This window comes from Canis lupus, chromosome 1, assembly GCF_048164855.1.
Source record: "Canis lupus baileyi chromosome 1, mCanLup2.hap1, whole genome shotgun sequence".
Taxonomy (NCBI): Eukaryota; Metazoa; Chordata; class Mammalia; order Carnivora; family Canidae; genus Canis; species Canis lupus.
Genome location: NC_132838.1, coordinates 104,238,085 through 104,264,272, shown reverse-complemented (window position 1 = coordinate 104,264,272; position 26,188 = coordinate 104,238,085). Strand labels below are relative to the sequence as shown.

The 26,188-nt window shown below is 39.8% G+C and overlaps 1 protein-coding gene and 2 pseudogenes across 7 annotated transcripts in view; 2 read left to right on the top strand and 1 right to left on the bottom strand.

Moving 5' to 3' along the window:
- Positions 1-26,188, top strand: part of LOC140600269 (KRAB domain-containing protein 5-like) — a 46,412-nt gene that overhangs the window by 3,735 nt on the left and 16,489 nt on the right. For 2 of the 7 annotated variants that reach the window (XM_072768439.1, XM_072768438.1), the window contains 3 exons: positions 374-500; positions 12,806-12,886; positions 16,244-17,864. The exons of 3 other annotated variants lie outside the window; for them this stretch is intronic. In XM_072768439.1, the coding sequence (XP_072624540.1) occupies positions 374-500; positions 12,806-12,886; positions 16,244-16,521 (486 nt within the window). In that variant the 3' untranslated portion in view covers positions 16,522-17,864. Of the gene's footprint in view, positions 1-373; positions 501-12,805; positions 12,887-16,243; positions 17,865-26,188 lie in introns of those variants that run through there. 2 more of the 7 variants (XR_012003520.1, XR_012003519.1) reach the window with 2 other exon arrangements.
- On the top strand, positions 16,785-18,538 carry LOC140608669 (uncharacterized; annotated as a pseudogene).
- On the bottom strand, positions 20,208-20,428 carry LOC140600283 (small nuclear ribonucleoprotein G pseudogene; annotated as a pseudogene).

Here is a 26,188-nt window from a genome sequence, read left to right as displayed (position 1 = left end):
TGGTGGAGATTTTCATACTAAGGTAAAAGTGCCATGGGTTATTACTCTTTGGTCCATCTACATAGTTATTAGTCAAGAGTTAAGGTCAAACTGGGCTGGCCCAAGCTCATTCTTTCAGCCATCATTTCCATTTTAGTTAGATAGTTTCCATTCCTTGATAGGAGAGTAGACCTTTGGGTCTTTGCCGGGAGTAAAACCTAAGGTGGAAAGATGAGGTTAAGTAAAATGTGGGACAAATGTCAGATAGTACAAGTAGGTGAGCAGGGAAGGTCAGGTCTTGGGGTCTAGCTGGTGACACTAACACCCTGTTCCACCTTAGGGACCATTGTCAACTCTGCCTGTGGCCCCTTGGTAACTGTGGTATTTATTGCAGGGACTGCTGACATTCAGGGATGTGGCCATAGAATTCTCTCAGGAGGAGTGGAGATGCCTGAATCACAGTCAGCGGGAACTGTACAGGGATGTGATGTTAGAGAACTACAGATGCCTCCTCTTCTTGGGTGAGGATGACTCCTTCCAGGTTTCCCAGACCACACTCTGGGTTTTCTTCCTTCCTTTAAAGACTGTGTCTTAGAAGATTCCTCTTTGAATGCTTGGAATTCAGATCCAGGCAGAATGGGAAATAAGGAGGGGTTTATTGATGTAGAGACAAAGCTTCATGATGTGTCCTCTTAAGTTCTAGTTTCCCCTTCCTAAGGGAACATCATTACTTCTGTAGATGAGTGGTAATTCTAAACAGAGTGGCATAAAATGCGACTCCCCACATCTTAAACTTATATTTCCACTCCTTATCATCGTGTCTACTACTTGGAAGTGGAGATTAGGATGTGAACATTGGAAATGTCTCCTGTGTATTCTAAAGAGGCTGTTGGGCAATATGATTTGGGAAGCCATTTTTTTTAGAATTCTACAATGTCTTTTCTTCTCTACTTAACACAATAGTGGATTGAAAGTTAGGATCTCCAGCAATACTCATTTTCCTTTTTTCTAATAAACAAGCCTCATTGTGTCCAAGCCAGATCTGATCATGTTTTTGGAGCAAGAGAAGCAGCTGTGGAATGTGAAGAGAAAGGAGACAGTAGTCTTCCATCCATGTAGGTGGGAATGAATGAGGCAGATGACAGAGGAGAGGTCCACATGTGACGTGGAATATAGACCTTAAACTGGTTGGAATAGGTCTCCTTGAATGGAAATGAGTTTGAGAAGCCTAACGTTATTTGTCTCCCTCTCACAGAGGGACATGTGGTATCCAACATTAAAAGCTCTCACCTTGGGATCCCTGGGTGGCGCAGCAGTTTGGCGCCTGCCTTTGGCCCAGAGCGCGATCCTGGAGATCCGGGATCAAATCCCACGTCAGGCTCCCGGTGCATGGAGCCTGCTTCTCCCTCTGCCTGTGTCTCTGCCTCTCTCTCTCTCACTGTGTGCCTATCATGAATAAATAAAAATTAAAAAAAAAAAAAAAAAAAAAAGCTCTCACTTTCACTAAGGATTCTCCTTCTGCTCCACTGATGGTCCATCACTTCCACAGTGAGGGCCAGGAGACTTTCCTGGGAAGGGATGGGCTTGAATAATCTGAGGGCGTCTCCTTTGTTAGAAGTTTCCTATGGAAATATCCCTGTTTCTGAGGATCTCTAGGCTAAGCCCTTTGTAAGTTGTTTTGCTTTGTGTCAGAAGTGTGTCAGTGTAGTTGTACACATATTGTGGTTTGGGTCAGAATGGCTGGGCACACTGGAGACAGATATTACATGTATTCTGGTTTATACATTCCAATGTTATGCAGACTTTAATCTTAATGCTACAAAATGAGATTCAGTACCTTCATTAGGTAATTGTGCACCTCCCTAAAATGAGAAAATCTAATGCTTTATTCAAAAGTTCTTTTTTTTTTTTTTTTTTAAGATTTTGTTTATTTACCCATGAGAGACACACAGAGAGAGGCAGAGACACAGGCAGAGGGAGAAGCAGGCTCCATGCAGGGAGCCCCCATGTGGGACCTGATCCTGGGACTCAACCACTGAGCTACCAGGAGTCCCAAAAGTTCATTTTTCTTTATATTATTAATGTAGGAATTAATGTTCAACTGTATGTATTCTGTTCTTCAATATTGAAATATTTTTTTAATTTTTTAATTTATGATAGAGAGAGAGAGAGAGAGAGAGAGAGAGGGGGGGGCAGAGACATAGGCAGAGGGAGAAGCAGGCTCCATGCACCGGGAGCTCGATGTGGGATTCAATCCTGGGTCTCCAGGATTGCGCCCTGGGCCAAAGGCAGGCGCCAAACCGCTGCGCCACCCAGGATCCCAACATTGAAATAATATAATGACTATTTGTTTCCTAGAATTCCTCTGTTAATAATGTCATATGGGTGCTAGAACATTTAGAACTCAGAACTTGCAGGCTTTTATAAAGTCTCAATTGTCACCTTATCAATAATTGCATCATTTCATAACTGTCATGTATAACATGAAGTTCCTGTGATTTTTCTTATGCGTTCTCACTTTCTCTTTAGTTGTATATGGGAGTCATCTCTGATTATTTTAGATAAATGTTCTGATAGGACATGGGCATGTTTTTTCTAAGAAGAGACTAGATAGTTAATAAACTTCCCACATTTAAGAAAAACTTTGTCACTAAAAGTTTACTTCAGTGAAAATTAATCGTACATTTTTCTTCTACTTTCCTCAAAATGTATCTGAGTTTCGTTCCATATATTTACTTTTTATAAAGTCATTGCCAGCATATTTTACATTGATGGTTTTCTTCCTTCCTTCCTTCCTTCCTTCCTTCCTTCCTTCCTTCCTTCCTTCCTTCCTTCCTTCCTTCCTTCCTTTCTTCCTTCTCTTTCTTTCTTTCTTTCTTTCTTTCTTTCTTTCTTTCTTTCTTTCTTTCTTTCTTTCTTTCTTTCTTCTTTCTTTTTCTTTCTTTCGAATGAATAGATGAAGGTTTCTAGGTTACTCAGTTGAATGTTTACCTTCAGCTGGATCATGATCACAGGGTTCTGGAATTGAGCCTCATGTCTGGTCCCCTGCTCAGCAAGGAGTCTGCTTTTCCCTCCCCTCACCCACTGCCCCTGCTTGTACTCTCTCTTACTCACTCTCACTTGCTCTCACTCTTGCTCTTGTTTTTTTTTTTTTTCAAATATAAAAATAAAACGTTTAAAGAAAATAGAAATGAAAGGATTTTGTTTCCTTGATTTTTGTTTTATCCATTTTTTTATTTTTAACAAATGAATTTTTTTCAGTTTTTAAAAAACTTTAAATTCATTTAATTAACATAATGTATTATTAGTTTGAGAGGTAGAGGTCAGTGATTCACCAGTCTTATATAATAATCAGTGCTCCGGCAGCCCGGGTGGCTCAGCGGTTTAGCGCCGCCTTCAGCTCAGTGTGTGGTCCAGCTCGCAGCCTGGAGCCTGCTTCTTCTCCTTCTGTCTGTGTCTCTGCCTCTCTTCCTGTGTCTCTCATGAATAAATAAATAAATTTTTTTTTTAAAAAAAGGAGGGCGCAACATGATGGATGAGCACTGGTTTTTTTTTTTTTTTATTCATGAGAGTAAAATATATGTGTGTGTGTGTGTGTGTGTGTGTGTGTGTGTACACTTACATACATATAGAGCTCATCTTCTTTATCCTTTCATCTGTCCATAGCCATCTGGGTTCTTTCCAGAGTTTGGCTATTGTGGGTATTGCTGCTATAAACATTGGGGTGGAGGTGCCCCTTTGGATCACTACATTTGCATCTTTGGGGAAAATACCTAGTTAGTGCAATTGCTGGGTCATAGGGTAGCTCTATTTTCAACTTTCTGAGGAACCTCCATTCTGTTTTCCAGACTGGATGCACCAGCTTACATTCCCAACACTGTAGGAAGATTCCCTTTTCTCTGCATCCTGTGAACATCTGTCATTTCCTGATTTGTTAATTTTAGCCCAGATTCTGAGCAGTGTGAGGTGGTATCTTATTGTAGGTTTGATTAATATTTCTCTGATACCGAGTGATGTTAATTAAGCATTATTTTATTTCATTTTTAAAGATTTATTTATTTATTATAGACAGAGAGAGAGGCAGAGACACGGGCAGAGGGAGAAGCAGGCTTCATGCAGGGAGCCTGATGTGGGACTCGATCCCGAGGCTGAAGGCGGTGCTAAACCACTGAGCCACCCAGGCTGCCCTAATTAAGCATCATTCTAACGTGTGTTTTGCCATTTGTACGTCTTCTTGAAGAAATGTCTGTTCATGTCTTCTACCCAGTTCTTGATTGGATTGTTTTTTCAGTGTGGAGTTTCACCAGTTCTTTACAGCTTTTGGATACTAACCATTTATCTGTTAAGACATTTGTGGGCAGCCCGGGTGGCGCAGTGGTTTAGCGCCGCCTGCAGCCCAGGGCGGGATCTGGAGACTCTGGATCGAGTCCCATGTCAGGGTCTCTGCATGGAGCCTGGTTTTCCCTCTGCCTGTGTCTCTGCCTCTCTCTCTCTCTCTCTCTGCATCTCTATGAATAGATAAGTAAAATCTTAAAAAAAAAAAAAAAAGACATTTGCAAATATCTTCTCCCATTCTGTGGGTTATCTTTTGGTTTTCTCAAGTGTTTCCTTTGCAGTGCAAAAGCTTTTTATCTTGATGAAGTCCCAAGAATCCATTTTTGACTTTGTTTCCCTTCCCTTTGGTGACATGACTAGCAACAAGTTGCTGTGGCCAAGTCGCAGATGTTGCTTCTTGTATTCTCCTCAAGGATTTTGATGGATTCCTGTCTCACATTTAGGTCTTTCATCCATTTTGAGTTTATTTTTTTATATGGTGTAAGAAAATGCTGCAGTTTCATTTTTCTCATGTGGCTCTCCAATTTCCCATAATGATCTTTGTAGAAACTGTCTTTTTTCAGTTGGATATTCTTTCCTGCTTTGTGGAAGATTAGTTGATCATGGGTTGAGGGTTCTTTTCTGTGTTCTTTTTTCTGTTCCATTGATCTTTTGTCTGACTTTTAGTAGTACCATTGTGTCTTGATCATTCCAGCTTTCTAATAGGACCTGAAGTTCAGAATTGTGATGCCACCAGCTTTGGTTTTCTTTTTCAACATTCCTTTGGCTTATGGAGGTCTTTTCTGGTTCCATGCAAATTGTAGGATTATTTATCCTAGCTCTGTGAAAAATGTGGATGGTGTTTTGATAGGGATTGCATTGAATGTATAGATGGCTCTATGTAGCATAGTCATTTCAATCATATTTGTTCTTCCACTGCATGAGCAACAAACGTTTCTTTCATTTTGTTGTCTTCCTCAATTTCTTTCATAAGTGTTCCGTAGTTTCCAGAGTACAGATCCTTTGCCTCTTTGGTTAGGTTTTTCCCTCTGTATCTTGTGGTTTTGGGTACCATGGTAAGTGGGATGGACGCCTTCATTTCTCTTTTTCTTCTGTCTTATTGTTAATGAATGAATAGAAATGCAACCAATTTCTGTGCATTGATTTTATCTCCTGCCACTTTTGCTGAGTTCCTGTACAAATTCTAGCAATTTTAGGGGTGGAGTCTTTTGGGTTTTCCCACATAGAGTATCATGTCATCTGCAAAGTGTGAGAGGCTGTCTTCTTCTCTTCCAACTTGGATACCTTGTATTTCTTTTTGGTGTCCCATTATTGAGGCTCAGACTTATAGTACTATGTTGAACCTCAGTGGTGAGAGTGGACATCCCTGTTGTGTTCCTGACCTTAGGGGAAAAGCTCTTAATTTTCCCCCATTGAGAATGATATGCAGGGATGCCTGGGTGGCTCAGCGGCTGAAAGTGTCTGCCTTTGCCTCAGGGAGTGATCCTGGAGTCCCAGGATGGGGTCCCACATCGGGCTTCCTGCATGGAGCCTGCTTCTACCTCCGCCTGTGTCTCTGCCTCTGTGTGTCTCTTATGAAAAAATAAATAAATAAAATCTTTAAAAAAAGAGAGAGAATGATATACAGTGAGGGCTTTTTGTAGATGGCTTTTATGATATTGAGACATGTTTCTTCTATCTCTACACTGTGAAGAGTTTTATTTTTATTTTAATTTTGATTTTTTAAAAGATTTTATTTATTCATGAGAGACCCACAGAGAGAAAGAGGGAGAAGCAGGCTCCATGCAAAGAGCTCGATGTGGGAATCAATCCCAGGACTCTAGGATCACGCCCTGGGTGGAAGGCAGGCGCTAAACCGCTGAGCCATCAGGCATCCCTGTGAAGAGTTTTTTTTGTTTGTTTGTTTTGTTTTTTAAGATTTTATTTATTTATTCATTCATGAGTGACAGATCGAGAGAGAGAGAGAGAGAGAGAGCGAGAGAGAGAGAGAGAGGCAGGAGAAGTTGGCTCCATGCAGGGAGCTCGACGTGGGACTCAATCCCTGGTCTGCAGGATCACACCCTGGGCTGAAGGCGGCGCTAAACTGCTGAGCCACCAGGGCTGCCCCGTAAAGAATTTTAATTAAAAAAAAAAAAAAAAATGGACTCTGTACTTTGTCAAATGCTTTTCTGCATGTATTGTGAGGGTCATATAGTTCTTGTCCTTTCTTTCTTAATGTAGTGAATCACGTTTATTGATTTGCTGATGTTGAACCACTTTTGCAGCCCAGAAATAAATCCCACTTGGTCATGGTAAATAATCCTTTTAATGTCCTGTTGGATCCTATTGGCTAGTATTTTGGTGAGAATTTTTTTTAAAAGATTTATTTATTCATGAGAGAGAGAGACACAGAGAGAGGCAGAGACACAGGCAGAGGGAGAAGCAGGCTCCATGCAGGGGGCCGGACGTGGGACTCCATTCCAGGACTCCAGGATCACACCCTAGGCCAAAGGCGAGTGCCAAACTGCTGAGCCACCCAGAGATCCCTTATCGATCTTATTCATTCTTTCAAAGAAGCAGCTCCTCATTTCGTTGGTGTTCTGCTGTCCTAATTTCGTTAATCTGTTCTTCTGTTCTTTTGGTTTCTATTTCCCCGATTTTTGCTCTAATCTGTATTATTTCTCTTCTCCTGCTTGGTTTAGGCTTTAAGCACTGTTCTTTCTCCAGTGCTTTTAGGTGAAAAGTTAAGTCATGTATTTGAGACCCTTCTTGTTTCTTGAGAAATGCTTGTATTGCTATATCCTTTTCTTTTTAAGATTTTATTTATTTATTTATTCATGAGAGACACAGAGAGAGAGAGAGAGAGAGAGAGGCAGAGACACAGGCAGAGGGAGAAGCTGGCTCCATGCAGGGAGCCTGATGTGGGACCGGATCCTGGGTCTCCAGGATCACACCCTGGGCTGAAGGCAGCGCTAAACCGCTGAGTCACTGGGGCTGCCCTGCTATATCCTTTTCTCTGAGACTGCTTCATTGCATTCCAAAAGCTTTGAACAGGTGTGTTTTTGTATTCATTTGTTTCCATGAATCTTTAAAATTCTTCTTAATCTTCTGTTTGACTCATTCATTCTATAGTCAGATGCTCTTTACCCTCCACATACTTGAATTCCTTCCAAATTTCCTCCTGTGACTGGGATCCAGTTTCAAAGCATTGTGGTCTGAAAACATGCAAAGAATGATCTCAATCTTTTGGTACCTGTTGAGACCTGATTTGTGACCCATTAAGTGATCTATTCTGGAGACTGTTCCACATGCACTTAACAATGTTCCACTTGGTTTAGGATGAAATGCTCTGATTCTATCTGTGAAGTCCATCTGATCCAATGTGTCATTCAAAGTCCTTGTTTCCTTGTTGATCTTCTTTTTTTTTTTTTTTTAATTTTTATTTATTTATGATAGTCACACAGAGAGAGAGAGATAGGCAGAGGGAGAAGCAGGCTCCATGCACCGGGAGCCCGATGTGGGATTCGATCCCAGGTCTCCAGGATCGCGCCCTGGGCCAAAGGCAGGCGCTAAACCGCTGCGCCACCCAGGGATCCACCCTTGTTGATCTTCTGCTTAGAGTATCTGTCCATTGCAGAGAGTGAGGTGTTAAAATCCCCTACTCTTATGATATTATTATTATCGATGTGTTTCTTTAATTTTATTATTAATTGTTTTATCTTACTGGCTGCTCCCATGGTAGTGGCATAAATGTTTACAATTGTTAAATCTTCCTTTGGATAGACTCTTTAATTATAATATAGTGTCCTTCCTCATGTCTTAATATAGTTTTGATTTAGAATCCAATTTTCTGGGGATTGCTGGGTGGCTCAGTGGTTTAGTGCCTGCCTTCAGCCCAAGGTATGATCCTGGAGTCCCAGGATCGAGTCCCACATTGAGCTCTTTGCATGGAGCCTGCCTTTCCTTCTGCCTGTGTATCAGCCTCTCTCTCTCTCTCTCTCTCTCTCTCTCTCTGTGTGTCTCTCATGAATAAATAAATAAAATCTTTTTTAAAAAATCCAATTTTCTGATATAAGGATTGTTACCGCTTGCTTGCTTGCTTGCTTTTATTCTTTTTCTTTTTTAAAGATTTAAAAAATCTGAGCCAAAGGCAGGCTCTCAACCACTGAGCCACCCAGGTGTCCCGGTAGCTTTCTTTTGATATCTATTAGCATAATAAATGATTTTCTATCCATTCACTTTCATTCTGTGACTTTGGGTCTAAAATGAATCTCTTGGGCAGCCCGGGTGGCTCAGCGGTTTAGTGCCACCTGCAGCCCAGGGCCTGATCCTGAAGATCTGGGATCGAGTCTCCTTCTCTGCATGGAGCCTGCTTCTCCTTCTGCCTGTGTCTCTGCCTCTCTCTCTCTGTGTCTCTCATGAATAAATAAATAAAATCTTAAAAAAAATAAAATGAGTCTCTTGCAGAGAACATATTGATGGGTCTTGCTTATTTATCCAATCTGATTGATATCCTATATCTTTTGACTGGGGCATTTAGCCCATTTGCATTCAGAGGAAGTATTGAAAGATATGAATTTAGTACCATTATATTACGGGTAAAGTCACTGTTTCTGTATATTATTTGTTTCTTTGTTACATGTTACTTTTGGGCTCTCACTTTGCTTAAAGGATCCCCCTTCATATTTGTTGCAAGGCTGGTTTGGTGATCGCTAATTCTTTTAGTTTCCATTTGTCCTAGAAGCTCTTTATCTCCCTTTCTATTTTTGAATGACAGCCTTGCTGGATAAAGGATTCTTTGCTGCATATTTTTTCCCATGTAGGACATTGACTATATCATGCAGTCCTTTCTGGCCTGCCAGATCTCTGTGGATAGATATGCTGCCAGTCTAGTGTTTCTACCCTTGTAGGTTAAGGACCTCTTGGCTCAAGTTTCTCTCAGGAGTTTCCCCTTCCTCTGAGATTTGTAAGGTTCACTATTAGATATGTTGAAGTGTTCTATTTTTTTTAAGATTTTATTTATTCATTCATAAGAGACACAGAAAGAGAGGCAGAGACACAGGCAGAGGGAAGAGAAGCAGGCTCCATACAAAGAGCCTGATGTAGGATTCAATCCTGGGAATCCAGGATCAGGCCCTGAGTCAAAGGCAGATGCTCAACTGCTGAGCCACCCAGGCATTCCTCTTGTTTTCTTTTTTGAGGTGAGATTTTCTGTCTTGTCATTGTGTCTAATGATGATACAAATGAGATGAATGAGAACAAAAAATAGTGAAAACAGCATCATGACCCCAGAGATATATACACTAAATAAATCAAAGGAGATCAGAAATGGAAAGAAAAAAGAAAGAAATGCAATCTGGTGCACAGAACAGAGTAATACATTATATCCTGAGCGTACTTTGGTTTTTTTAGAAGAAACAAATCTAAAAACTATGAAGAAAGAAAAAAATATACATACAAAAAGAATATTCAGGACAGCCTGGGTGGCTCAGCTGTTTAGCACCACCTTCAGCCCAGGGTGTGATCCTAGAGACCCAGGATCGAGTCCCACTTCGGGCTCCCTGCATGGAGCCTGCTTCTCCCTCTGCCTTTGTCTCTGCCTCTCTCTCTCTCTCTCTCTCTCTCTCTCTGTGTGTCTCATGAATAAATAATAAAATAAAATCTTTTAAAAGAAAGAAAATTCAACACATTGAATGGACAGAGTGTAACTGTGAAGATGCATATTAAAAAAGACTGTATGGGGAAAAAAAGAAGAAAAAGGAAAAAGAATATGATCAGACAGGTGAAGAGAACAGAGTGATACATCACGTTCTGGGTGTATTTTGGCCTCTTAGATGAAATTTCATCTCAAAATTGTAAAGAAAGAGAAACATGTATACAAAAATAAAATTAAAGACATTGAAATGATAGAATGTAACTGTAAACATGAAGATTAATAAAAAATTTTTAAAGTGTAGATATAATAAATCAGTTAATAAGAAAAAGAAAAAAATAAAATTGAAAGATTATCTAATTGTGGAGAAAAAAACTCATGAATTCTATATACTATGTTCCCCTAGAGCTAGAGTTCTGCGGTTCTCTGTGTTTGGTAAACTTGGTCCTAGCCCGATGTTCTTGTTGATCTTCTGGGAGAGGGGCCTATTGTATTGATTCTCAGGTGTCTTTGCCCATTGGAATTGCACCACCCTTGCTGGGGGGACATGCTCAGTAAGGGGCTATCGATTGTTCTGTGTGGCTTTTGTTCCCTGAAAGCTTTCTGCTCTACTTTATTTTTTTTATTTTTTCTTTTTTCTGCTCTACTTTAGAGGACGAGAGTGAAAATGGTGGCCTCCCCATCTCCAGCCCCAAAGCTGAAAGCTTGGGGCCCCACTACTCAGTGCACCCTCAGGGAAAAGTAGTCAGTCACTCCTGTCTCTGTGGTCTCTCTTCTCACTCTGTGCTTACCCTGCCTGTGACTGAGCATTTCTGTCTCAGTCACATGACCCTGTTTGGAGTTTCTAAACCTTGCAGACTCCTGGGGCTGCACCTGCATTGCTCCTCCTGGCGGAGGAAGGAAGGTCTCCCTGTTTCTCCCATTTATTGGGCTCCTGCTGGGAGAACAGTCCTCCCGTGTCACTCCTTGTGGTATATGGCAGCTCCAAGCTGAGAGCCATGTCCTGGGCTCACTGAGTCAGCTGGCTTCCCCACTCTGATGTCTGAGAATTCTGCCTCCTGCAGGCAACCGGGGCTTCTTGTGAGCCTGAGGATCCTGAGCCCACGCTGGCCCATATAGATTCTTCCCACTTCGCCTCCTGAGTGCTTTTCAGTAGGGACATCCCTCACCAGAGCAACTTCTAAAAGTTCTGATTTTGTGCTCCACTGCTATATCACTTTCTGATGCCAGCTTAAGGAGGCTCCCACCTCCTGTGGTCTATCTTACCACGTATCACCTTGATTCACCTCTCCGTGTCTCCTACCTTGCAGAATGTGGTCACTTTTCTATTTGCAGAGTTGAGGCCAGTCTTTTCTTAGATCTCTACTTGAGTTCACAGATGTTCAGAATGATTTGATACCCATCTAGCTGAAGTTATGGGATTGTAGGAAAATGAGGTATCCTACTCCTCTGCCATCTTGGATTAGTCTTCTATTTGCTTGTTTTGTTTTGTTTTTTAGATTTTTATTTATTCATGAGAGAGACAGAGAGAAGGCAGAGACATAGGCATTCAGGGAGCCCGATGTGGGACTTGATCCCAGAACTCCAGGATCATGCCCTGGGCTGAAGGCAGATGCTCAACGGCTGAGCCATCCAGGCGTCCCTATTTGCTTGGTTCTATTTTTTTTAAGATTTTATTTATTTATTAATGAGACACAGAGAGAGAGAGAGAGAGAGAGAGAGAGAGGCAGAGACACAGGCAGAGGGAGAAGCAGGCTCCATGCAGGGAGCCCGATGTGGGACTCAATTCCAGGACTCCAAGATCACGCCCTAGGCTGAAGGCAGATGCTAAACCGCTGAGCCACCCAGGGATCCCCTGCTTGGTTCTAAAGAATGAATCATACCTTACATTCTATGTAAAAGGAGGAATATATTAATAATATACATTTTTAATGTCTTTTAAGTGCTTATTGGTAAAATTATCATTACACCCCTTTTGGGTTGGTTTGAAGGAATATTCGTTAAAATTTACTATTAGTGAAGACATGCCAATAATTCTAATGCTTGTTTTTCAGGGGGTCATAGTCACAGCTTAAAAATACAGTTATACACTTATTTTCCTTTAAAATAATTCATCTAAGTTTTATGGAGAAATGTTGGGTTAAATTTGTCTTATTCTGGTGTTTCTAATTCCATGATAATGTGCTTCTTTTTGTCTGGGACTTTCCACAACATTAGTTAGTTGTAGTTTCATTTTACCAGTGTATTTTTTTGTTACAGGATGATGATTTTCATCTCACTACATTTATTTTTTTCCTTTTTTTTTTTATTGGAGTTCAGTTGGTCAACATATAGCATAACACCCAGTGCTCATTCCTGCCAAGTGCCCCCCTCAGTGCCCATCACCCAGTTACCCAAATCCCCTGCCCACCTCCCTTTCCACTCCCCCTTGTTCGTGTCCCAGAGTTAGGTGTCTCTCATGTTTTGTTACCCTCACTGATATTTTCACTCATTTTCTCTCCTTTCTCCTTTATTCCCTTTCACTAATCTTTATATTCCCCCAAATGAATGAGACCATATAATGTCTGTCCTTTTCCGATTGACTTATTTCACTCAGCATAATACCCTCCAGGTCCCTCCACATCGAAGCAAATGGTGGGTATTTGTCGTTTCTAATGGCTGAGGAATATTCCATTGTATACATAGACCACATCTTCTTTATCCATTTATCTCAGTACATTTAAAGACAGTGTGAGTTTACCTCAAATATGAACCAACTTGATGCCCTTTGCCAATAAAATTACGTGTTTTTATCTCTATCAATATTCCTCATACATACTTGGCAACTCATCTTATGTATTTATTTCTTTCTTGATTTAGTGATCAGTGTGTGTTGTTATCAGGCCTACGTGAATTGTCCTCATGATAAAATTAATTGCATCACTTATTTACTATTTACTGGTGAGTTTTTATTCTCCTTGCATAAGGGACATTTTTGAATTGAAAGCAATTTTGAAACATTTCCTACCTCTGTTTTAAGTTTAGGTATTATATTTTAATTGTGGCATTATACCCATGACATGCTTTGATACCATTATGTTGACTTTTGTCTTCTGTACACATTTTCATTGTAATTTCACATAGATTACTTAAAATAACCTAAAGGTTTTAAAAACCATTTTTTTAAAAGATTTTATTTATTTATTCATGACAGAGAGTGAGAGGCAGAAACACAGGGAGAGGGAGAAGCAGGCTCCATGCAGGGAGCCCGATGTGGGACTTGATCCCGGATCTCCAGGATTATACCCTGGGCTGCAGGCTGAGCTAAACTGCTAGGCCACCGGGGCTGCCCTAAAAAAACATTTTAAAGTGATGTTCTGAATTGCATTTAAAATTATTCTACTTAACTCCATTCCTGCACCACTTTATGTAACCAATATTACCGATTTTATTTTTAAGTTGTGTACTTTATTACCTACCTCTATGATTTTTCTTTTTTTTTTTAAGATTTTATTTATTTATTCATGAAAGACACAGGGAGGGGGAGAGAGAGAGAGAGAGAGAGAGAGAGGCAGAGACACAGGCAGAGGGAGAAGCAGGCTCTATGCAGGGAGCCCCATGTGGGACTCGATCCAGGGACCCCGGGGTCACAACCTGAGCTGAAGGCAGATGCTCAACCACTGAGCCACCCGGGCACCCCTGCCCTGATTTTTATCTTCAATTTAAAAACATTTTGTAGTAGAAATAAAAGCAACTTGTGCTCCCTCATTACAATACTATTGGTTCTTATAAGAGTGGAAGTATTTGTATTTTGCAGACAGCTTCATATTTTCATATGGTTTTAGTTACCGTTTAGAATTCTTTTAATTCTATTAGAAGCACTTTAACCTTCCTCTTATAGCAGGTCTACTGATACACTTTTTTTTTTTTTTTTAAGATTTCATTTATTCATGAGAGACACAGAGAAAGGCAGAGACATAGAGGGAGAAGCAGGCTCCCTGAGGGGAGCCCAAAGCAGAGCTTGATCCCAGGACCCTGGGATCACGCCCTGAGCCAAAGGCAGATGCTCAACCACTGAGTTACTCAGACATCCCTTAATCTCCACTTATGAATGAAATCATATGGTATTTGTTCTTCTCTGACTTATTTGCTTAGCATAATAACTTCTAGTTCTATCAGTGCCATAAAATGGCAAGATTTCAGTCTTTTTTTAAAAATATTTTATTTATTTATTCATGAGAGAAAGAGAGAGAGAGGCAGAGACATAGGCAGAGGGAGAAGCAGGCTCCATGCAGGGAGCCTGACGTGGGACTCGATCGCTGGTCTCCAGGATCACACCCTGTGCTGAAGGTGGCACTAAACCGCGAGCCACCCAGGCTGCCCAGATTTCAGTCTTTTTTTTTTTTTATTTCAGTCTTTTGATGGCTGAATAATGTTCCTGTGTGTGTGCCTACATACACACACATCTATACACACATATATATAGTACATGTATAATATATATATATATATTGAATGAATAAATGAAAAATATTTTTTTAAAAAGGATTTGATATGTTAGATATATATATATACATATATAGCTTTTATTAGGTTGATATAGTTGCTTTACATCCCTACTTCACTGAGCATGTTGATCATGTATGTTGTCCAGTATGTTTACATTTGTATCAAATACCACATTATTTTGATCTTCATTCTCTTAATGGAGAGTCTTCCATTTATTCTTTTCTATATGTCAGAATCTCTTACTTCCAGGATGATTTCTTTTAAAAAAAAATTATTTATTCATTCATGAGAGACACAGAGACAGACAGAGAGGCAGAGACACAGGCAGAGGGAGAAGCAGACTCCATGCAGGGAGCCCGACATGGGACTCAATCCCAGGTCTCCAGGATCAGACCCTGGGCTGAAGGCGGCGCTAAACCGCTGAGCCACCTGGGCTGCCCTCCAGGACGATTTCCCACGATTATGTTGTAAAATGATAAAATGTGCTTGATCACTTTGCTTAGTCTACCGTGGACTGTGGCTGAATATTCTTCACAAGTAGTAGTTTGTAGCTTTCTTTACTTGTAGTGTCTTCCCCTGGCCTGGATGACCTGGTAATATTGGTAGCACAGAGTGAGTACTTTGATAATTTCTCTAATTAACAATTGGTGGAAAATGTTTGAGATTTGAAGTACTTTCTCATTAAATGTTGGAATTCTCCAGTGAATTCATCTGGCACAGGACTTTTCTTTATTGGGAATTTTTTCAGTATTCTTTCAACCTGTTTACTACTTGCAGATCAGTTTTTTTTTTTAAAGATTTTATTTATTCGTGAGAGACACACAGAGAGAGACACAGAGAGAGACAGAGACACAGGCAGAGGGAGAAGCAGGCTCCATGCAGGGAGCCCAATGTGGGACTTGATCTCCAGTCTCCAGGATCAGACCCTGGGCTGAAGGCGGTGCTAAACCACTGAGCCACCCAGGCTGCCCTTGCATATCAGTTGTAATTTTTGAATATTTCTTCATGATGGAGTCCAAACAGATTACGTCTATTTTTTTTTAAGATTTTATTTATTTATTCATTCATGAGAGACACAAAGAGAGGCAAAGACACAGGCAGAGGGAGAAAAAAAAGAACTGCTCATCCCTGCAGGCTCCATGCAGGGAGCCTGATGTGGGACTCGATCCCAGGACTTCGGGATCATGCCCTGGGCGGAAGGCAGGCGCTAAACCGCTGAGCCATCCAGGGATCCCAGAACATCTATTTTATTTGTTGTTGTCTTTGGGATCAATTTGTGGGCATAGAATTATGCGTCTTTTCCTCTTAATTACTTTTATTTTTATGGTATCAGTTATATTGTGTCTGCTTCCACTTCTACACTTTTCATTTTAGTTGGTCTTTTCTCTTTCACTCTTACTTGATTTAGTTAAAAGCCTGTCAATTTTGTTGATCTTTTGTGACAGCTAACTCATTGTATGTTGGTGTGTTATTTTTACAATATCCTATTTGCTTATTCCAGTTTTATGTCTAATTTTCCTCCTACTAATTTTGTGCTCCTGTGATATTTTTCCTGATTATTTGAGGCATAGGAAAATAATTTGTGCTATAACATGACAATAGTATAGAATTATCTATTAAGACACGTGGTCAGTGTGTTGTGTGCAAAGTTACGTGTCCATGGAGGAATGATGTCTTGATGACTCTATCTCAGCCACCTTTCTAATATTCTCTGATGGATTTCAAAGTTGTATTTTAGAAGTCATCAGTAGATTCATCTGAAATAGTAAGTGGAATGATGTGACTTTTATCTTCCTTGATATCTTTCAGCCATATCTTCACAGAATGCCCAGAGTTTCCTGCTGAAGCTAAGCATAGAAGTTTTTTTCCAGAAAGACTCAATGGGTGGATACATAAATAGTGCTGTTGAGAATTTACACTTCATGACATACTGCAACAGTGATGGGGAGAGTGAAGGGTGTCAAAGACATCGTGAAGGACATGCCAAACTGAGACATCTGCCTTTAATAAAAATCTCACTGCTGGTGGTGGTGAAGGACACACACCATTTTAGAAAACCACCCTTTTTAAGTCAGTTGCTTCTATGAAGCATGTGTCTCTAAGCAAAAGCTCCAATGAAATAATCAAACATACCTATTTGTGGAAAGACAATTTGCAAAAACTGGATAGTGACTTAATCTGTATTGTACATAGTGATTTGGAACATTTTGAAAATAGGATTGATTGACATTTCAGTCAAATATTTCTGATAAGCAGAGTTTGAAAAATGAAGAACCACATGCTAAGTGGGAAGCATTTGAGAAGTCCTTCACCGAGGACTCAACCCTGCAACATTACCAGAGCCATATCAATGGAGACAGAGTTGTTCAATGCAGTGAATCTGAGAAAATATTTAACCAGGGCTCCAATGTTAGTAGCTGTGTGAGGACTTGGTTTCCAGAGACCCATTATGAGTGTACTAATGAGGGGAAGTGTTTGACCAAAGCTCTAACCTTATTTTCCATAAGAGTATCCTTCTAGCAGAGAATTCTTATGAGTATAATCAATGTGGGGAAGCTCTCAAGCAGTTCTCCAATGTTGGTGATCATCAGAATTCATGAGGAAAAACACTCAGGTGCAATAAATCTGAGACCACTTTAGTCCATTTTCAACACTAAGTATACATAAAATAGTCCCTACTGTAAAGAAACCTGAGAAATATAAAGAATGGGGCAAGATCTTTAAATGGCACTCACTCCTTACTTGATATCACAGAATCCATACTGGAGAGAAAACTTACACATGTAAATAATGTGGAAAGGCCATTAACAGGGACACAAACCTTACTGGACATCACAGAATTCATACTGAAGAGAATCCTTACCAATGTAAGGAATGTGGGAAGGCCCTTAAGAGGCACTCATCTCTTACATGACATCATAGAATTCATACTGGAAAGAAATCTTACCAATGTAAAGAATGTGGCAAGGCCTTTTTCCAGTCCTCAAACCTTACTCAACATAACAGCATTCACACTGGAGAGAAACCTTACCAATGTAAAGAATGTGGTCAGGCCTTTAACAGGTGATCAACCCTTACTCAACATCAGAGAATTCATACTGGAGAGAAATCTTACCAATGTAAGGAATGTGACAAGGACTTTATCCAGCACTCAATCCTTACTCAACATCACAGATATCGTCCTAGAGAGAAACTTACAAACTTGATGAATTGGATATAGCTATTAAGAACTGCTTGGGCAGCCCAGGTGGCTCAGCGGTTTAGAGCTGCCTTCAGCCCAGGATGTGATCCTGGAGACCTGGGATCAGGTCCCATGTTGGGCTCCCTGCATGGAGCCTGCTTCTGCCTCTGCCTGTGTCTCTGCCTCTCTCTCTCTCTCATGAATAAATAAATAAATAAAATCTTAAAAAAAAAATAAAAAAAAAAAGAACTGCTCATCCCTTATCCACATCAGAAAACTCATATTGGAGAGTAACTATACAAATATTTAAAATGTCTCACAGGAACTCAAAACTTACTCAACATTACAGTTATCATATAGGAGCAAAACTCTAAAATGTAAACAAATTGGTCAAACCTTTAACTGGAATTCAATCTGTCCTTCATATCTCAAAATGCGTGCTTGATTCAAATCCTAGAAGTATAATGAATGGGGAAGACCTCATTTTATTATACACTCAAGCAAATATCAGTGCATTAAAGAGAGTAAATTGAAAAAAGAGTAAATTGAAAGATAACAATGTTGAAAAAACTATTTAAGTGAATACAAAATGTCAGTAAATGTCACAGAAATCTAGTAGACAGTGCATCAGTCACTACTCAGTATTCTGTTGGAAAATAGTTTCATAAGGAAATATAAAAAGTTAGACAACATGTATATGCTATTTATTTATGTTTCAACAGATTTTGTGGGTAGATTTTTAGTAAGGTATAATTTCAATATTTGATTTTCCCCATTGACCCTATTTGAGATTGTGATTAAAATATAATCATGTATTTTACTCTCCTATCACTTCAGAAAATGCATTTATTCCTAGGGGGTATATGACGCTATGAGGCTGATTGGTTCTGCAATAAAGATATGAGATGCCCTGCTTCATTAAATGGGACTCCTGCATATGTCATTTTCCATAGAAAATGAAGGACAGTATGATAAGAAAATCTAATTTGAGATGCTATGTATGTTTATTTTTTTTTTAAAGATTTTATTTATTTTTTTCATGAGAGATAGAGAGGCAGAGACACAGGCAGAGGGAGAAGCAGGCTCCATGCAGGGAGCCTGATGTGGGACTTGATCCGGGGTCTCCAGGATCACGCCCTGGGCTGAAGGCAGGCGCTAAACCACTGAGCCACCTGGTCTGCCCGCTATGTATGTTTATAACATTCATGTAGGTTACCATGAAATAGATGGTCAGAACATTCTTCTTCATGCATTAAAACTAAAGAATTTCCTGAATATTAGAAATACAAGGTTTTACTAATTGCTCTTTAAGGAAAAAGAGGTGGCAGTTCAGTAAACTACTGATAAATCTTCATTACAGCAATGGGTAGAGTATGAGTTGATGTGAAGAAATCCTGAAAGAATTGCTAACTCATCCTACAATGCCATTCAGTTGTACATACACATTTCTTAAGAATGAACTCAGGCCTGAAATGTATGATAATCACTGTGCTCACATCATGATATCAGCACACAAAGCTTTTTAATGCTTATATTCTGTATTTTGAGCAGGGATAATACAGTGGATTTGAAATACATAAGTTAGTCTGTGAACTTAATTAGTAAAACATGGTTTTTGACATGTTGACATGAATGTATAATGAATGACATGTCATCCCAACACCAATGGGAACCTAGCTCATTTTATTGAATGTTATGGGGAATTGATGGTATCTACCACCTATTTGGTACCACTACCAAATGAAATAATATTCCTAGATCCATTTTCTCAGTGGTCTCTGGGTTTCAATAATCTGTGATTATTTCTCCCACATTTATGTATGTTATCACTTTCTCTTCTTTGTGAATATTGTGATACTATTATAAATATCTTACAGATTATATCTTACAGATATCTTATGGTGTTGATCTTTTAGCTCATGTACTGCATGATGCTGCTATTTGGCATCCACTTTGTGTAGCCTCTAGTTTCCCTGGGGCCTTGACCTGACAGCAGCCTTCTCACTAGTGCATTCCCCAGACAACACCCTGCAAAGTCACAAGGCAATGTACCTGTTTGTTTTGTTTTTCTCTAGAGTTCTATTCTTGTACTCTACATTTTTTCCCATTTTTGTTCAAAATAAGTGTATCATTACTTCCTGCGTTTACTTCAATTGCACTGTATTGCACTTGGGGTTCTTGGAAGCAGTCCATACATCAAAGCTACTGTAAGAGTTTTGAAAATTACAGTTAATGTTTCAGAAGAAACCTCAGATTTGCAATTCTTTATCTTTCCATTAAAAGAAGGATTGAAGACATGCTTTCCCTGCTTCACATTTAATCAGATTCTTCTATATTAATGGATAAAAGCTTTGGACCAAATCAGTCTCAACCAGAAACAGTTTATGTTACACAATACTAAAATAAGAGCTAATACTGAATTTTCCACGTTCAGAATGTTTGAGAAAGCATATTTTAGTATTATGAGTTTATTTAACAAAAAGTTCGATATAGAAATGCACACAACCTGATTTTTATATTGTAGTTGAAAAGGTACGATGGAGAGGAGACATGTGGAAGCAGTTGGTTTCTTCTGATGAACACACCCATTGTTTATACTTGTTCCAAGAATTCTAACGTGATACTACTTCCTCCTATTACCACTATTCCAATATTGTTCTGTTGCCCACTGCTTGCTGCCTCCACGACTATCACAAAATTCATAAAAATATCAAACCCCCACAATATTCCTTTGCATATCTGCCACCATTTAATTTCAGTGATAATTTCTTGTCTATAAATTTTTTCAACTCGGGAGGGTGAGCTTTGCTCATGAAATCTATTTTTCAAGCTCAAATATGCCTCCAAATGGAATTCATAATGACCCTCAGGCTCCCACAGTAGGCTCAGTGGGTAATGTAACTTGTGATATAACATCTCCAGTTCACCCTAGTGAGTGATCACCTCTCCTTTTTCCCCGATGCTTTCCCCTCCCCTGTCTCTTATTATTTTCTGTTTTGTTTTTCTTTTAAGATTTTATTTCTTTATTTGAGAGGAAGCATGAGCAAGGGGAGAGGGAGAGGGAGAAGCAGAAGCAGACTCTCCATTGGGCAGGGAGCCTGATGCGGGACTCGATCCCAGGACCCCAGAACCAGGACCTGAGCCCAAGGCCAACGCCCAACTGACTGAGCCACACAGATGCCCCTCCCCTGTCTCTTAAAGACTCCCACAGACCTTCTTTAACCTGTTTATTTTGAATGGTAAATCTAGACTTAGTCCTGGGGTTCTTTTTTTTTTTTTTTTTTTTAAGATTTTTAAAATTTATTCATCAGAGAGAGAGAGAGAGAGAGAGGCAGAGACACAGGCAGAGGGAGAAGCAGGCTCCATGAAGGGAGCCTGATGTGTGGGACTCCGTCCCAGGTCTTCAGGATCAGGCCCTGGGCTGAAGGCAGCGCTAAACCTCTGAGCCACCCCGGCTGCCCAGGGGTGTTGTCTTTCTGTGCCTATGAAGGACACCTGTGCATAATGACAGTCCAGATGTCTTAGATACTCCATAAGTAGGAGAAACTTATCCCAATAGGAGTGATAGGGTAGCCCAGGTAAGACCTAGAAAATGTGTAAGGTTAAGAATTAGGATGTGGAACAGGAAGACTGTCCTTGTTTGCACAAATGACTGTGGATTTAGAAAAATAGTTTCTATTTGTTATATTTCCTAGTTATCTCCAGATCTGTAGTTTTATGTTAACTTGTTTTTGTTTCCAGGTATATAGGCATTGCCGACATTCTTTTTTTGACTGTATTGTGGCAAGAATGTCCTCACTAAATTGATATTAGAGAGGTGGAGGGTGAATGGGTATTATTTCAGACATTTAGCACTGGGATGTAGGAGGTGAATCTAAGTAAAACTGAATGAAGTCACCATCCTTAGAAAATTAAGACTTAAAAAAAAAAGAAAATTAAGACTTATTAAAAGAAGATGTGAAAAATTCTTTCCCACATGGGGAGGGAACTGGAGGTGTCTCCCTTTAGCCACTACAAAGGCAGCTCTTGGTGGTTTCCTCTGATTAATTCATGCATTGGGATTAAAAAGGGTGGTGGGTTTCTGAGGAGTAGGGAATTCTTCATGATTTAACTGAATTCCTCTGTGTTGCTGAGGACCAGATGCTGTTGGATGACAATGATGACTGTGTTTGCCCAGGCCTAGATCAGGGGCACTGGAGGGAGGAGGGGTATTGAATGATGCTTTATATTTACATGATATTTGAAAATGAAGAAAACTCCTGACAGTGGATTAGGCAAGATTAGCAAGGTATGTGCTATGGTTCTTTTAGTATCCCAGGGATATAGTACCAAGCCCTAGCATCCCAGGGATACAACCCAACAGGTGTCAGATTCACTGTAGATGAATGGCCTTTTAGGGAAGCTGCTGAACTGCTGTGTGGGACCCTTTTGTAGAGCCAAGATGAGTATAGTCCAATGCTGTGGCTCTGTTCATGGCTCAATTGTCGGAGGAACAGTTCAACAGTGAGGGACAGTTAGCATTTCTGTCTCATGCAGACCAACCCAAGTGTCATTGACTACTGAATAATAAAGAAGAATATATATATATCACACATATATATGATCAAATATTAATCAGCCTAAAAAGGAATGAAATTTTGCCATTTGCAGCAACATGGATGGAGCAAGAGAGTTTTATGGTAAGTGAAATAAATCAGGGAATGTCAAATACCATATGATTTCTCTCCTATGATAATTTAAAATCAAAGTAAGTGAGCAACAGGAAAGAAAACAAGAAAGGGAGGGGCAAACTAAGAATCAAACTAAAAAAAAAAAAGAAACTCAATTATAAGAACAAACTGATGGTTGTCAGAGTGGAGGTGGGTACATGGATGGGTTGAATAAGTAATGGGAATTAAGGCATGCACTTGTGATGAGCACTGGGTGGTGTACAGCAGTGTAAAATCATTGTTGTACTCCTGAAATAAATATTACCTTGTAAGTTAACTAACTGGAATCTAAACAAAAACTTGGAATGTAAAAAAAAAAAAAATTTGTTTTTTTACTGAATAAAAACCCTTTTTGTTTTAGATTGACTAACTTGCAGCAGTTGCACAAAATACATCTTTAGAACAAATGGAAACATTTATTTTTCCTCCTTTTTGGACCAAAATCAGAAACTCTCAGTGAATATTCCTGTTTTTATGCAAATATATGTATTTGCATAATTTCTATAACAATCTGTTCTATTATGACAAGACACAATTACAAACACTGGTTATATAACCAAAACTTGACTGGAGTGTCATAGCTGAGAAAGAGCTGCATAGACTCAGACATGACAAAACAGCTCTAAGGGACTATGATTGACTTTATGAACCAATGAAGCCCCCTTGGAAATATCAGCCTGATACATTGCTTTGAGAGTTCCCAGCAGCCTCACCAGGTCAGTAAAGAAAATCATGTCCTAACAGGTGCCAGGACCTAGGATATTTGGGGACCTCAAGAAGAGTGGAATTTATCTATACATGTATGTACTGCAGGCAACATCTGATGGCAAGGATTTTGCATGACCTCTGGCCTGGAGAGGCTATTAAAGTTCAATCTGGAGAATCATTGTGAATAGTTCACCAAAGTTATTTTTTAAAATCTATAAGTCAAACCTCTATTCTTGATGCAATTATTTATGCAAAAATTCACGCCTAGTGTTCTATTTTTTTTTTTAAGATTTTATTTCTTTATTCATGAGAGATGGAGAGAGTCAGAGACATAGACAGAGGGAGAAGCAGGCTTCCCCGGGGAGCCTGATGTGGGACTCCATCCCAGAACCCTGGGATCATGGCGTGAGCCAAAGGCAGACGCTCAACTGCTGAGCCACGCAGACATTTCCCAATGTTCTTTCTTGAACTACCTTTATTTTACGATGAATACAGTGTTCTTTTGGCTATGTTTGGTAACAGCGAGGGTGATTATAGAGAACAGTTTGTTTCAATAATACATCTTTGTAGAGAACTATTTCAGTACTATTCATTACAAACTAGGTGAGATCCTGATTTCTCCTGGTGTCATCCATAACTGGCTCCAAATCCCCAAATTAATATTTTGATTTTTCTCCCACATTTCTGCCTTGGAATCATTGAAAATAAATCTCCCTTTATTCATGAGATCTGTAGACTTAATATAAATGACCTTATGTAACAAAATCTTCCTTTAAAAAAAATTATTCATGAGACACAGAGAGGCAGAGACCCAGGCAGAGGTAGAATCAGGCTCCATGCGGGGAGCCCAATGTAGGACTCGATCCTGGGATTCCAGGATCACGACCTGGGCCAAAGGAAGGCGCCAAATTGCTGAGCCACCCAGCCATCCCACAAAATCTTCCTAATAGCTCATGTATAGACCACCTTAATCACTCGATGTACTCCTGAACACATGAACAGATGCATTTCAACTATAAACCAGGAAGATATATCAGGTGGTTGCTATCTGTCCTCACTCTATCTGAAGATAGTTCAAGTCTGATATCTAGATGTCTGCTCAACTGGCTAGTCTTAGAGGTCAGAAACTGGCTTAGCATTTGTTCTAATCATTAACATATTTCTTCTTTTGTTTTCTTATAAATGCCTCATTTAATTATATTCCTTGAGCCACAGGGCTAACTTTGAAAATATACCTGGGTCATCGACTCCTGAAGTGACTTTGACTATACTGACCTATTGTTAGACTTCAATGCTGATCAGTGATGTCAAACAATCTACCAGGTCAACTTTTTTTTTTTCAGGTCAACTTTTAACATGTGAAACTCCTAAGGAAGTTACAGATGGGAGAACTGAATTCTTCAGGACAGCCTCCCCATCCACCAACCACTAAATATACCTATTGGGTCTGTGGATAATTTGAGTTGAAGATACTTGAGAACCTGCAGGCTCAAGAAAACCTTTCCTGCTCCCTTAACCACACAGTAGATCTAAATTGAGGGTCTTTCCCAGATAAGGGTTATTCACAGAGACATAGTTTATCCCAGTGACCCACCTGTAAGGTAGGACACATATCTAATTCCCAAATATATTTTCTTCTTATCACTCTGTAAAGTGTTTTCCTCTTCTTTGAAGCTCCACACTCCTGACCCCTTTTGCCTTAGTTCATGATGCCATTTGTACCTCATCTTGCCTCACATTCTTTGGAATTTCGATGCCTACGTACATTCCCTATACATTCATCTATTTATTTATTTTTTATTTTTTTAATTTTTATTTATTTATGATAGTCACAAAGAGAGAGCGAGAGAGAGGCAGAGACATAGGCAGACGGAGAAGCAGGCTCCATGCACCGGGAGCCCGACGTGGGATTCGATCCTGGGTCTCCAGGATCGTGCCCTGGGCCAAAGGCAGGCGTTAAACCGCTGCGCCACCCAGGGATCCCACATTCATTTATTTAATTTGATTTTCTCCTGTTACTCTGCTCATGTCCGTTTAATTTTTACTCCAGCTAGGAGGATATTTAAGGGGACAAGAATTCTTATTCTCTCACAGCAGATTTGGTTTTAATGCCTCATCTTCTGCATCCTATTTAAAGTATAAAAAGAAGGTGGGGCCGTAGGAAGTACTTCTTCAGGAGTTGATATTTTTTTAGTTCATTTTTTTGTCACTATTCCAGAAGATTCCTTATATGTTTTCCTGCCTGGTTACTACCTTGTCACTGTTTCTTTACAAGGTTCTCAATACCAGTAAAATATTTATCCCCCTTGGTTCTTTTGTTTAATAGTTGGCCATCTTGAGGTGGGTACCTAAACACAAAAATTAGGTATATTGAAGGGTTCTCATTTAGGCCACTTGAGAATTAAGAGATCATCATTAGTGTGATTTTTGGTTCATTTAGACACTTGGGAATATATAATCCATGTGTGTTAAATATGTTTCCTACCAGATCGTTGGAGGTTGATTTTCTATTCCTTTTTGACATTGTGATTGTTTATTTCCATCCTAGTGGTTGAACTATTCAGCACTACCTAAAGGTTTTAGCTGTGAATGAGTGTGCTAGTTAGAGGGATCTTGCTCTTTCAGGTGTCACCATGGAAATGGCCTACAATATTTTGTGTCTCATTTTTTTCTGGAGTTAGCCTGGCTGTATTCAGAGTACTCATTGGCTGCAGTCTCATTGGCTGATTCTTCTATGCTTCCCCTGGTGGAGCAGCTAAATTATTTGTATTTTAAGTGGGAATCCCTGTGGGATGGCTATCGGGTGCTGAAGTTGACTGCCACTCTCTACTGATCGACATTGATGTCCTTTGTGTTTGGATTCATTCAGAATCTCATGTACAGAATGCATCAAGCATTTAAATCGGCCACAGTGGGGATCAGCGGTTTAGCGCCTGCCTTTGGTCCAGGGCGTGGTCCTGGGATCTGGGATCGAGTCCCGCATCGGGCTCCCAGCATGGAGCCTGCTTCTCCCTCTGCCTGTGTCTCTGCCTCTCTCTCTCTCTCTCTATGTCTATCATGAATAAATAAATAAAATCTTTAAAAATAATAAAAAATAAAAAATAAAAACAACGTAAAAAAAAAAAATTGGCCACTGTGTGAAGAATCTTAAATTTC